Source organism: Cebus imitator, unplaced genomic scaffold (assembly GCF_001604975.1).
Source record: "Cebus imitator isolate Cc_AM_T3 unplaced genomic scaffold, Cebus_imitator-1.0 Scaffold137, whole genome shotgun sequence".
In the NCBI taxonomy this organism is placed as follows: Eukaryota; Metazoa; Chordata; class Mammalia; order Primates; family Cebidae; genus Cebus; species Cebus imitator.
The window spans coordinates 3,863,425-3,876,869 of NW_016107452.1; the positions used below are offsets into that span (position 1 = coordinate 3,863,425).

The following is a 13,445-nucleotide window of genomic DNA, read 5'->3' on the forward strand; positions in this document are numbered from 1 at the left end:
CAGGAGGCGGAGGTTGCAGTGAGCCGAGATTGCATCACTGCACTCCAGCCTGTCTCAAAAAGAGTCTGTTGCCCAGGCAGACAATCATATCTAAATGATTTTTAAAAAATTTTAATCATTTAGAAAATCACTCTTTAAAAACAATAAAGTTGGAACATTTTCAAACAATTAATACTGCTGGGATTTCCCCAGAACTCTTCAACATCATGTTGTCAAAAAGAAAAAGCCTGATGGCATCATTTTGCCCTAATGCCAGAAGAATGTTAAGTGAAAGGAGAAAAAAATATTTGAATAAATTATTTTATTGACGGAGATTAGTTACTCAGATATTAACTGGCTGTAGGCAAAGGGAAGAAACATGGTGAAGTCAGGTTTGTTGGTAAAGGGGAGATGGTACTAAACACTCTGCCCAACAAATATTCAGAATCCAGGGTTTTCGTATTTCTCCATGGTTCAATTTCTCACAGGTCACTTTCCATTCAAAGCATTCTGGAGACCAAATAAGACAGGACCATTTCATGTATCAACCCAGAGTCTTTAGGTCTTCTCTCAGCCAAGGCATCCAGTGAAAATACAATTTATTTTTCGGATTCCTCTGGAAGATTAATAAATCTCTTTCGCATTGCAATGCCATGCTCCCTGCTCTTGTTCCTCTTTTCTATGTACTGGAAAATAAAAGGAAGAGGGGGGAGAAAAGAGAGAGCAGATTATGTAACTATAGCAGTTTACTGTTTAGAAATATTTGCAAAATATAAATGTTCTTTGAGCTTAATAGGGGTTAAATTTTTTAAAAATGTTCTGACAGAATTCTTATATTTTATTTAACTAAATCTGAGATCAGAAATAATGACCTTGGAGAATATCTAATATTGCACAATTTCACTCAATACAGTACAGCATCTACATCCTAATAGGTGCACAAATGATTGCTCAATCAACTTCTTCCCAAAATATAAATTAAATAAGTATTTAAGATGGATAAATTCTGTCCATGTTCTCAGGGGCTCACAATCTAACAAGTCCTCTAACTTCTGCCGAGCACCCCTAGTTGAGGGGCTCACTACTTTGACAGGTAGCCTGTCTAACCTGGAGAATTCTAGTTTTTCCAAAGTTTTTCATTTTAAACCAAGAAGTGCTTTCCTGTAAACTACCACCTTTTATTTCTTCTTGTCTGCCTATCATTTTCAAACATTTGATTACAGATAACCCACTTACTGCCTTTTGGGCTGAACATTACTGGCTTCTACAACTGATGCACAGAACATAGCCTGTCTTTTAATATCTAACCTATAAAATCACTTTTATTCTATAAAGCACTTTAACATCAATGCCTCTTACACCCCTCCCCCCCAAAAAAAATCACAACCAAAACTGAATACAGCGCTCTAGTCACAATTACAGACATGGACTACAGTGGGCCTAGAACTTATTATCAACTCACATTATATTTCTTCAGCTATTATCAAAACAGTATCTGGCTCTTAGCAACCATATTATCCTAATGACTCATATGAAAATACACAGTCAGCTGAACTTCCCAAGGTTTCTTAATCATGAGCAGTTAACAAACCTGATGCTCCTCCCCAAATCCTATGTTTCTTAATCAGGTGCATACAGAAGCAGTTTTCATCTCGAGGGGTTTTCAGCCTAGTATTCTTATCTGGCCAGCAGGTTATAAATAACAGGTGACACAGAGCCTGGCACTTAGATATTCTCAAATAGCCTACATTTAAAGTGGAGAAACTTGATTGTTTTTATATGTATATATTTATATGCTTATAATATATACATTAATCCAACACACTTCAAAGGCAAATGAATGTGTTTTCCCCTGGGCAGAAGAGGAAAAGGGTAAAAGCAAATTCAAATAAAAAAATTGAAAACACGTTAACAGTTAAACATCAAAATATTTTAGGAGCCACAGATCTGGAGAGCAAGGCCACAAAATTAAAGATTAGTGATACAGAACTAATCAGGGATGAACCCTGCCACCCAAGAAAGAGTAATGTGGAGATTCATGACTTTGAGTTACTTCACTCTTCCGGGTCAGTAACTTCAAATATAAAAAGTTGGGCTAGGCCAGGCACGGGGCTCACACCTGTAATCCCAGCACTTTGGAAGGCTGAGGCTGGCCGATCATGAGATCAAGAGATGAAGACCATCCTGGCCAACATGGTGAAACCCCATCTCTACTAAAAATACAAAAATTAGCTACAGACATGGTGGTGCACGCCTGTAGTCCCAGCTACTTGGGAGGCTGAGGCAGGAGAACTGTTTGAACCTGGGAGGTGGAGGTTGCACTGAGCCAAGATCACCCACTGCACTCTAGCCTGGCAACAGAGCACGGCAAGACTCCGCCCCCACCCCCCCCCCACACACACAAAAGATGGCTAGACAATCTTTAAGGAGTTCTCTTAAAACTTTTTCTTAAAAGTTTTGATTGAAGGATTCTAACATATGTCCTAGAATGGTAGTTTTCAAACTTGTTTTCCTTCCTTGTCAAAAGGCTACTTCAAATCACACGTGAAGCACCAAGCCCCTTCAAAGTCATTCACTTTATCTATCATACATTAAATTTACTCATAAAATTGTTGGGGGAAAAAAATAAAAAACACCATTCTAGAACAAGGAGGGATACCTGCCGAGAAAAAGCTTTCATATATACTTTTAATCATGTCTAGTAGATTGCCCCCAGCAATCAGATTGAGAAGGGTCTTAAGGGTAAGTCTTCAGAAGTAAATACTTTGTAGCAGGCCGATAAAATAACTTAGAGAGCAAATTAAAATATAGTCTACATTAAAATATATGAAGATATCTCCAAAGGAAGTCAAGATGGTCCCTGAATAAAAGGGGGGAAAATGTGAATACTAAGTTATTCACAAAACTCCACCAAACAATACAGACAGAATGAAAGGCCAAATTACCCCAAACAAAACAATTAAGAGACACAAAAAAGGATGCCACTAAAGTACTACTAGTGATTTTTTTTTCAGTAAGAAGAACAAAAGGCCAGGTGCAGTGGCTCACACCTGTAATCCAACACTTTGGGAGGCCAAGATGGGAGAACAGCTTTAGCCCAGTAGTTTGAGATCATCCTGGGCAACACACCAAGACCTTATCCTTTAAAAATATTAAAAAATAAAGAATAAAAGCAGTGACACAGCAGAGTCTCAGAAAGAAATGTCCATACGCTTTTCTACTTAAAAGCTTCACGGAATGATGTAATCGGATGACACATGACGCAAAGAGTAGCAGGAGAGCATTTAAAACAAGCATTAAGGGTACAGAAGAAACACATCAGTGCAGACTAAAGGATTAGTGATGGACAAGCAGCCAGAAAAGTATCTACGAATTAGGGAATAAAGCAACAAAAAACTACACAGAGGATTTAGAAAATAAGTCAAGGAAAACACACAAAATGTATATGAAAACAAAGTCCGACAAATAAGAAAAATATTTCCAACAGTCTACCAAATAGTCACTAACAGATCTCAGGCCAGCTAAGAAGACAATTTCATATGAAGATCTAACTGACAAAGCAGTGGCAAAATTTCTGAACTCGGGGGAAAAAATCTAAACACAGGAAAAAAGCTATGTTATGCAGCTGCATGTAAAAAAACAAATAGGTATGCCAGATAAAATAGGATGATCTATATTTTTCCATAAGCTTACTATTTATTTATTTATTTTTTTTTGAGACAGAGTCTCATTCTGTTGCCTAGGCTGGAATGCAGTGGTGTGATCTGGGCTCACCACAACCTCCACCTCCCAGATTCAAGTGATTCTCTTGCCTCAGCTTCAGGAGTAGCAGGGACTACAGGCACCCACCACCACACCTGGCTAATTTTTTTGTATTTTTAGTAGAGATGGGGTTTCACCATGTTGGCTAGACTTGTCTCAAACTCCTGACCTCAGGTGATCCTCCACCTTCACCTCCCAGAATGCTAGGATTACAGGTGTGGGCCACCACACCCAGCCAATATTATCTTTTAGAGGGTCTCACTCTGTTACATAGGCTGAAGCACAGTGGTGGCCTAGATATATAGTTCACTGCAGACTTGAACTTTTGGGATCCCTAGAGATCCTCCCATCTCAGCCTCCAAGTAGCTGGGACAACAGGTGCATGCCACCACACCCGGCTAAATTGTAAGAGATTTCTTAAGAGACAGGGTCTTACTATATTGCCCAGGTTGGCCTCAAACTTTTCACCTCCTGTGATCCTCTTGCCTCAGCCTCCTGAGAAGCTAGGATTACAGATGCCAGCTCATAAGCTTACTAATAAAATAGAAACACTGCCCTAGATGTAGTTTTCATATAGACTGGTTTTTTCATATAAAGGACAAATATGTTCAATAAATCATTTAAAAACGCTAATAAGGCTGGGCATGGTGACTCATGTCTATAATCCCAGCACTTTGGGAGGCCAAGGTGGGAGGACTGCTTAAGGTTAGGAGAACGAGACCACCCTGGGCAACACAGCGAGACTCTTACCTCTACAAAAAAAATGTGTAAAACTTTAGCCAGGCACAGTGGTACATACCTGTGGTCCTAGCTACTCAGGAGGCTGAAGTGGGATAAGTACACAGAGCAAGACTCTGTCTCAAAAGAAAAAAAATAAACTATTACTCTTGACTCAGAATGCCAAAATGTTCTTTGACCAGTAAAGGTAAGTGTCACACTGAAAAGGAAATCCATGAAGGTGGGGGAAAAAAAAAAGCCTGAGCAGAAAACAAAATCGAAACAAAGATGCTGGACAACTTCAAGTATTACATTTAAACCTTTCATCTGAGGCTAATAAGTTCAAAAATAACAAAAATGAAAGTTGAAAGGCAAAATTTTAGCCATCATATATTTTTAAAAGATCTGGACACAAAAAATCTGATGTACAAAACAGAAATTGAATCAAATTTCTTTTCAAAGGTTTAAAATGCACTCTGCTTGGTTGGCAGTACCTGGAAAAAGACAATGAACTATGTACTTTAGCTATGTGCCCAAGTACAAGTCATAGCCTAAAATCAAGTTCAGGAGATGACAGTTTTCAAAAACAAGTCAAATTCGATCCCTATGACTTACACAAAGCATAACTACAAAGAAATTCAGAATGTCAAAGCTGAGAAGAGCCTAATTCTAACCTCCTCAATTTATATGTGTGTGTGTGTGTGTGTCTGTGTGTGTGTGTGTGTGTGTGTATGCGTACGTATATATATATGCCCAGAGTTTTAGTTACCTGCCAATCAGCTAACAGGTGACTGATAGAAGTCATTCTGCTGGCCAGAGATGCAACTTCCTACACCTTAAAATTCATCCAGATTATCTATAGTAATTATCATAAAGGAAGTTGTTTTCCTCATTTGTGTTCATGGCAAAAAGGCTATGTTCTAAAACTGTCCCCAGAAAAGCTTTCACTTCTTCTCTTCAACAGAGAGAAGGTCATACATGTAAACTCAATTTTCTGTTACACTGAAATTTGGCAAAAATTCAATAATAGTAGTAATATACAACATTCAAAAATTATCTTTTCTCTTGTTCAACCATATCCATCTTTGATACTTTTCTTACCTCCTCCTTCAGGCATTTTCTCACCTCCCGATCAAAATCGTTACAATGACCAAAAAATTTCAGAATGTTGTGCTAAAAGGAAGAAAAGGAGTAAAATATTTCATCCCATAGTATGCCAAGGTTTAGGGCACATAAAATTTAAATACTTCTACAGAATGAGTTTACAGTGTTACTTTGTTAATAAACAAGTAATAGTTAAATCACATGTATAAAACACAGTTGGCCACTGAACAACATGGGTTTCAACTATGTGGGTCCACTTATACATGGATTTTTTTCAGTAACTATATTGGAAAAACTATTTGAACATTTATAACAATTTAAAAAAAACTCAGATGAACCACCATAGCCTAGAAATCTCAAAAAAACAAATTAAGAAAAAGGTACGGCATAAATGCATAAAACGGGTAAATACTAGTCTATCTTGTCATTTACTACCATCAAACATATACAAATTATAAAAAGTTAAAATTTATCAAAACACACACAAACAACAAAACATAGATGGCACCACTCAAAGTTGAGAGAAATGTAAGCAAACATAAAGATGTATCAAACCATAACTACATTAACTGCAGTATATACTAAACTACTGTAATAATTTTGAAGTCATCTATTGCTATTACAGTGGGCTCAAGTGTTACAAGGATCCACTTAAAACACCCTGGGATACCAATAACTACACAGCAAGCAGGTCATGTTTACTGCAATAATCATAAACCTTTAATAACACAATGGGACCCACAGGAGGTGCCACTGGTAATGCTGGAAGTGCTCCCAAGCAGCAGAGAGAAGTTACAACATCACAAGAAAAAGTTGAGTTACTTGAAATGTACTGCAGATTGGGGTCTGCAAGTATGGTTGTCTACCATTTCAGACTGACATATGTCATCTTGTAAACAGAGGATGTAAACTTACAAAATGGATAAATACAATCCAGTACTATAAATGTATTTTCTCCTCCTTATGATTTTTTCTCTAGCTTACTTTATTGTATGAATACAATATATAATACATATAAGATACAAAACGTGTAAATCAACTATTTATGCTATCAGTAAGGCTTCCAGACAACAGGAAACTCTCAGTCAAGTTTTCAGGAAGTCAAAAGTTGTATGTGGGCTTTCAGCTGCGTGGGGATTAGTGCCCCTAACTCCCAAGCTGTTCAAGGATTCAACTGTATACAAAAGAACAAATTATCCTGGTTCTTCTTACAAAGAAGGAATAAATGTTCTACAAGTAGAAACAAAGATTTAAAGGCTTTTTCTAGATAAAATGGAAGCCTACTTAATAACTCACCAAAACCTCACAAAGACAGTGTAAAAGTTTTATCATAACCTAACACTCCTTTCTTAAGGGAAATGTTAAAAATCATAGCACAATCCATTCTCTATTATAGACTGGTGTCAAGCTGCAGTGTGACTACACTGCCATACACAGGCAATGAATAATTTCACTAGCAAACACTGTCCTGTAAAAGAGTTATCTAATGAATGCCTAGTGCTGGAGCCCTTTTCTCATTTCCTCCCACTCAAACTGTCACCAAAACACATCAAATACATAACACAGCTGGGCGCGGTGGCTCACGCCTGTAATCTCAACATTTTGGGAGACCAAATTGGGAGGATCACCTCAGGTTGGGAGTTTGAGGCCAGCCTAACCAACATGGAGAAATCCCATCTCTACTAAAATTACAATATTAACCAGGCGTGGTGGCACATGCCTATAATCCCAGCTACTCAGGAGGCTGAGGCAAAAGAATCACTTGAACCCAGAAGGCGGAGGCTGCAGTGAGCCAAGATCACGTCATTGCACTCTAGCTCTGGCAACAAGAGCAAAACTCCATCTCAAAAAAAACAAAAAACCAAAACAAACAAACAAACAAAAAATCACATAACATTATCATTAGATGCTTTATAAAGGTCATATAAATAAGACATTGATTTACAACATAAGGAAATCTGCCTGAAGTTCAGTCTGCTTTGTTTCAAAAATAAAATAAAAATCTCCTAGTTGTTTCAAGTCCTATTACTATTATCACGGTAAAAAGTATGAGTGCTCTAAAGCAGGTGAAGCTGAAGCCTGAAGTTAAGAACCTGAATTTTAGTAAGAACATAATTAGTGTGTTTGTACTTCATGATTTTCAAGGGTGGGTCAGACAGCATGGTGATCTGCTTTATAATGGCATGTCATAAATGCTGAACTTGATAGTTGTAATAAAAAGCACAAATTTTCCTTTTTGTTCTAATTAAGGCTTTCATGGAAACCAGACAACACATAATTAATAAGCTATGCCTCATGCTATTTATTTTTTTCCTGCTTTACCATCACTTTAAATGTGCGTTTCAGGTCCACATTGAAACTGGTCAGGTTTTCTAGGAAGCATTTAAGATAGACTAAAGTCTGCTATTTGTTACCTAATGACCTTTACAGAATAAATTTTTAATTAAAAAAAATTTTCATTCTTTTTATCTTGCTTTTTTCTTTCCTCTATCATTTCCAAAGAATAAATATTTCCTGTGTATTTTTCCTATACTACTTCCTCAACAACAAATAAACATGACAATGCATTTCTTCCCCTTCTAGTCAAGTAAAAACAAGACAAGGCAATATTTCATAGTTTATATTTACTCATCTCATTCTCCATAAATGTATATCTTAATTCAAAAATCCAAGACAAAATTAATGTACATGCTTCCTTTCACCTCAACATTAACTAAGCTAAAATGAGAATTATACTCTTATGATGGTACATGAAATATATTAGACCCAAATGCCCCAGACAAATTGGTGGAAGAAATGCCCGAGGGCTACAATTTTCTTATACTTTCATGGAGTAAGTCTCCAGTGCCTGGTGTCTATTTCTTGGGAACCAGAACAACCAAGTAATTGATTGAATAAGTCAATTAACAGACATCTGAGAACCTTTTACAGGAAGAACAATGTCCCAGGCACCAGGGATACAGAAGTGAGTGAAGCGGACCTGGGCACTACTTTCACAGTACATAATCAGAGGGAAAGAGACAAATAAGAAGTGACTGCCATAAACCAGTGTTTCTCAAAGTGTAGTCCAGAGGCCTTTTCAGGGAATGTACAAGGTCAAAACTATCTTCTCAATAATACAAAAACATTTATTTTGTCCATTTTCGTCCTCGTACAAGGGTATTGTGGAGTTTTCCCAAGGCTTCATGAACTCTAATTATCATAACAGATTGAATGTAAAGGCAGACCTGAGAATTCAGATATATTTTATTAATTCAGACATTAAAAAATGCAAAAGCAATGCCATTCTTTTCACCTTTTTCTGGTTTTAAAAACAAGATTTTTGTGAAAAATAACTATGCTAACATGTAATCATAACATGTAAAAGTGTAATTTATCACTGTAACTTTAAAATAAATTTTTTAATTTATCACCCTTCATCATTTCTAATCCAATAAATATTGGTAGATATTACCCACATAAACAATAGCTGCCTGGAGTCCTCAATAATGTCAAAGAGTGCAGAAGAGTCCTGAGACCAAAAAGTGTGAGAACTGCCACAAAGTATGTTTGATGCTACCCAAATAGAGTGATTGTACCAGGAGAATCTAGGTCAGGAAAGGGAAAAGGAAATGACCAACTAAGCTGAAGAAAAGTTGAACGATGATAAAACCTGGTTTAACAGTAAGTTGAAGCAGGAGGGATGCTCTAAGTTCAGCAAAGGAAAAAGTATGTATAAAGGCTTAAAAGACAGAAATACCATTCTCCCATATACCTGCAAAAAGAAAAAAAGAGACCACAGGAATGAGGCAGAAAGAGCTGTGGGAGAGTGGTAAAACCGAAGACCTACTTAGGGATAAGTTTAATTAAGGACTTGAACAGAAGGCAAGAAATTTATAATGCATTCTATAGGCAAAAGGATCTATTCAAAAGGTAACAATGGGCAGGGCGCAGTGGCTCACGTCTCTAACTGCAATACTTTGGGAGGCCAAGGCTGGCGGATCACCTGAAGTCAGGCATTTGAGACCAGCCTAACCAACATGGTGAAACCCTGGCTCTACTAAAAACAAAAATTAGCCAGGCATGGTGGCAGGTGCCAGTAATCCCAGCTACTCAGGAGGCTCAGGCAGGACAATCACTTGAACCCGAGAGGCAGAGGCTGTAGTGAGCCAAGATCACACCACTGCACTCCAGCCTGGGCAACAGAGTTAGACCCCGTCTCAAAAAAAAAAAAAAAAAAAAGTAACAATGATTAAACTTATTTTTGAAAGATCACTCTAAATGCAGTATGAAAAATGGATTTAGACAAAGAAGAAAACAAAATCACCAGGAGACCAGATAGAAGTCCTTTACAGGTGGCCCCAATAAAAGTGTTGGCACAGACTATGGCAGTGGCACTAGCAAAGGAGAACAATGGTTCAAGAGAGATTCGGCAGAGAACGAACAGCACCTGGTAAAGGCTCACTGGAAGAGATAAGGCAGATGGAGGAATTAAAGATGACACTGGCTTCCAGCTAAGAATGACAGCAGAGGTTTTTGAAAAAAGATAAGATGAATTTGTCTCTGGACATGTTGAGTTTATTGGTAGAACAGTTAAGTCCACTATCTAGTTGAGATAAACAGACCTGGAATTCAGAGGAAATCTGAGCCAAAGATACAGATTTGAGAGTTACTGAAACCATTAAAGTGAATGATTTTTTTGCAAGAAGATGTAGCCTAGGATAGACAGGAGTCTGCCAAGGACACTGAAGAGTGGCCAAAGAAACTTACAGAAAACCAGAGAAGAGAAAGGTATGATAGAAGCCCGTGGAAGGGTGTTTTGAGAGGGAACTGAATGCTGCTGGGAGAAAAGTAAGTTAACTACTACTGAAAACATTCACCAAATTTGGCAGTAGAGCAGTCATTCGTGATCTTAGTCGTTCTGCGACAGTAGTGAGGGTAGAAGCCAGTGTGTAAGAACAAGCAGTAACCTCTCAATAGCTAGCTCTGAAAGGGACACTAACACAAAATACCAGAAGGCTGGGATTATGGGAAGGAATCTTATATATTCATCTTCCCAGGATAGAAAAACTGTGGGCATTTCAAAATGCTAATAGGAAGAAGAGAAAAAGAGGGAAAATATAAAAATTTTTAAATGCTGGAAAAACCCAGTTTTTCGTGAATTTATCTATGGATAGTTGAACAAAAGGTAATTTTTGTTGGCTCTATACTTTCCTTTTTTATGCTACCTAAAATGATATGTATTATTTACATATTAGTTTCATGTATCAGAAAAAAATACATAAGAATTTCCAAGTAGCTTTGAGGAAAACAGCTGTTCCAAATTCTGTATTTTAACTTTACATGGAAAGAATATCTAAGTCTGGCCAACAAATGTAGGCAAAATAGGCCAGTAGATCAGAAGCCACCCACAGACACCTGAAAGCTATGGAAATAACATTTCTCTGCAAAGATCACAGCACTATAAAGCACGAAAAGAATGATAAAAGCACAGCAAGGTAGGCTATTTGGAGATAAAACACTCATGCACTTCAAGCGGGTTGGAGAGCACTGCAGCATTCCAGCACAGACAGGGACATTCTAGATGATGGCCTCATCAACAAAAAAAGACTACAACAGAATTACACAAACTCAGGGCTAGAAGACATCTTTAGTAGTATAATTTACTCATTTTATTAATTAAATAACTGAAATCAAGCCAGGCACAGTGGCTCATGCCTGTGCCTGAGCCAGCATTTTGGGAGGCCAAGGCAGGAGGACAGCTTGAGGAGACCTGCCTGAGCAACATAGGAGAGCCTGTCTCTACTAAAAAAAAAAAAAAAAAATTTAATTAGCCAGGCATGATGGCACACACCTGTAGTCCCATATGCTCAGGCAGATGAGGCAGAAGGATCACTTGAGCCCAGGAGTTCAAGGCTGCTGTGAACTATGATTGTGTCAGTGCACTCAAGCCTAGGTGGCAGAGCAAAACATCCTCCCCATAAATTTTTAATTAACTTTTTTCCCCCAGATGTAGACCTGCAGAATTACAGTTAAGTCACTAGGTGTTGTTGAGAGATGCGGTCTCACTGTCTTCCCTGAGCTGAAGTGCCACAGTGAGATAAGAGCTCGCTGCACCCTCAAACTCCTAGGCTCAATTTAACACTTAAAAAGGGAAAGTCTTCAGAAAGATCACTTAGGTAAAATATTTCTTGATGATGGGAGATGTCTTTAAAAATATTTGTCAATTTCAAACTTACAGAAAAGTTACAAGAACAGTACAATGAATTTCCAAATGCTAACATTTCACCACGTTTGCTTTATCCTGCTAGCTCTTACATACACACACAAGCTTTTCTTCCGAGCTTGCCGATTAAGTTGCAGATATAATGCACATTTCCTAAAAAAAATAAGGACTTAAATTTAAGTCCCCATACAATTACCAAGATTAGGAAATTAACATGAATACAATACTAATATCTAATTTATAGACCTTATTCAAATTTCACCTTTTGGCCTAATAATATCATTCACGCAAAAAGCAAAAAAATTTGGGTGTTTTTTTTTTTTTCCTAGTCCAGGATTGCCATTGCATTTAGTTGTCATGTCTCTTCAGTCTTTTTTTTCCCCCCAACTCTTAGAATTTTTTTTTAATCTAATCTTTATTTGAAACAGCTTGTCTCTTTGTCTTTCATTACCTTGACATTTCAAAGAGTATAGGCCAGTTATTCTGCAAAATGCTCCTCACTTGGGTTTGTCTGGTGTTTCTTCACAATTTTATTCAAGTTATGCCTTTTTGGCAGGAAGACCCTAGAAGTGATGCTGTGTCTTCGGTGTATCACATCAAAAGGCACATGGCAATTTGTCTCATTATTGATGTTAACTTTTATTACCTAGGAAAGGAGCTACCTACCAAGTTTCTACACTGTGAAGTTATTAGCTTCTCCTCTGTAATTATTATGGGGAGACACTCTGAGACCATTTAATTATCCAATTACTTCCTCAAACTTTTCACCCACTAGTATAGGATCTATTAATGATTACTGGCTAAATCAATTATTACTACGATGGTTACCAAACAGTGATTTTCTAATTCTAGCACTCCTCTTATATTTTTGTTGGCATTCTACTGTAAGGGAAACTTTCCCTTTTCATCCATTTTTTTTTTTGGGGGGGGGGCCTTTTCATCCATTTACATATTTATATGAGTTTGGACTCATGGATTCTTATTTGATTATATTATTTTCACTACTTTAATGCTGTGTCCCATTTTTTGGTCAGTGGGAATCCCTTCAAGCTGGCCCGTGTCCTTTTAATCAACCCCCATCATTCTTTGATAAATGTCTTATTTTCTGGGACAAGATGTTACAGGTTCTTCTTGTTCTTTCCAAGCCCTAGCCCTAGAATCAGTTGTTTCTCCAAGGATCCTTGTTTCTGTTGACTGAAGAGTGGTATTTAAAAACAAAATCTGGGTCTTACATATGCACAATGCTACAGGAAAACATATATTGAATGTACATATATGAAACAAACATACACACACATATATATGTATTCTACATCTTATATATATTGAAAACCATGAGTTCACACTGACACCTCCAATTCCAATCCAACATCACAGGATTCATCCTAGCCTTTCCCCTTCCATATTTATGACAGTAAGAAATCTATCTCTTACTATCTACAATATGTTTACTTATTTGCTCAGTCTTGGAACACACAGAATACACAGAAGCCAGTTTCAGAATTGCCAATCCATGCCACTGCCAAATCCAAACTACTAACAACAGCTCTACTTTGTCTTTAGCCTAGTTCATTTTTCCCTTTAGTGTAATTAGATGACTGTTTTGAAATGGGTTTGTTTGGTTTTGCTTGCATTCCATGTTTGAGTTTTCTTCTCAACCCTGCTCATCCTTTTTTTA

At 37.4% G+C, this 13,445-nt stretch overlaps 1 protein-coding gene across 2 annotated transcripts in view; it reads right to left on the minus strand.

Annotated features, from left to right (window-relative positions):
* Window positions 1-284: 284 nt before the first annotated feature.
* The window catches only part of CMC2 (C-X9-C motif containing 2), a 34,380-nt gene continuing 21,219 nt past the window's right edge, over window positions 285-13,445 (minus strand). For both annotated transcript variants that reach the window (XM_017541854.2, XM_017541856.2), the window contains exons 3-4: window positions 5,560-5,631; window positions 285-665 (exon numbers count right to left, since the gene is read on the minus strand). In XM_017541854.2, coding sequence (XP_017397343.1) covers window positions 579-665; window positions 5,560-5,631 — 159 coding nt within the window. In that variant the 3' untranslated portion in view covers window positions 285-578. The remainder of the gene's footprint in view (window positions 666-5,559; window positions 5,632-13,445) is intronic.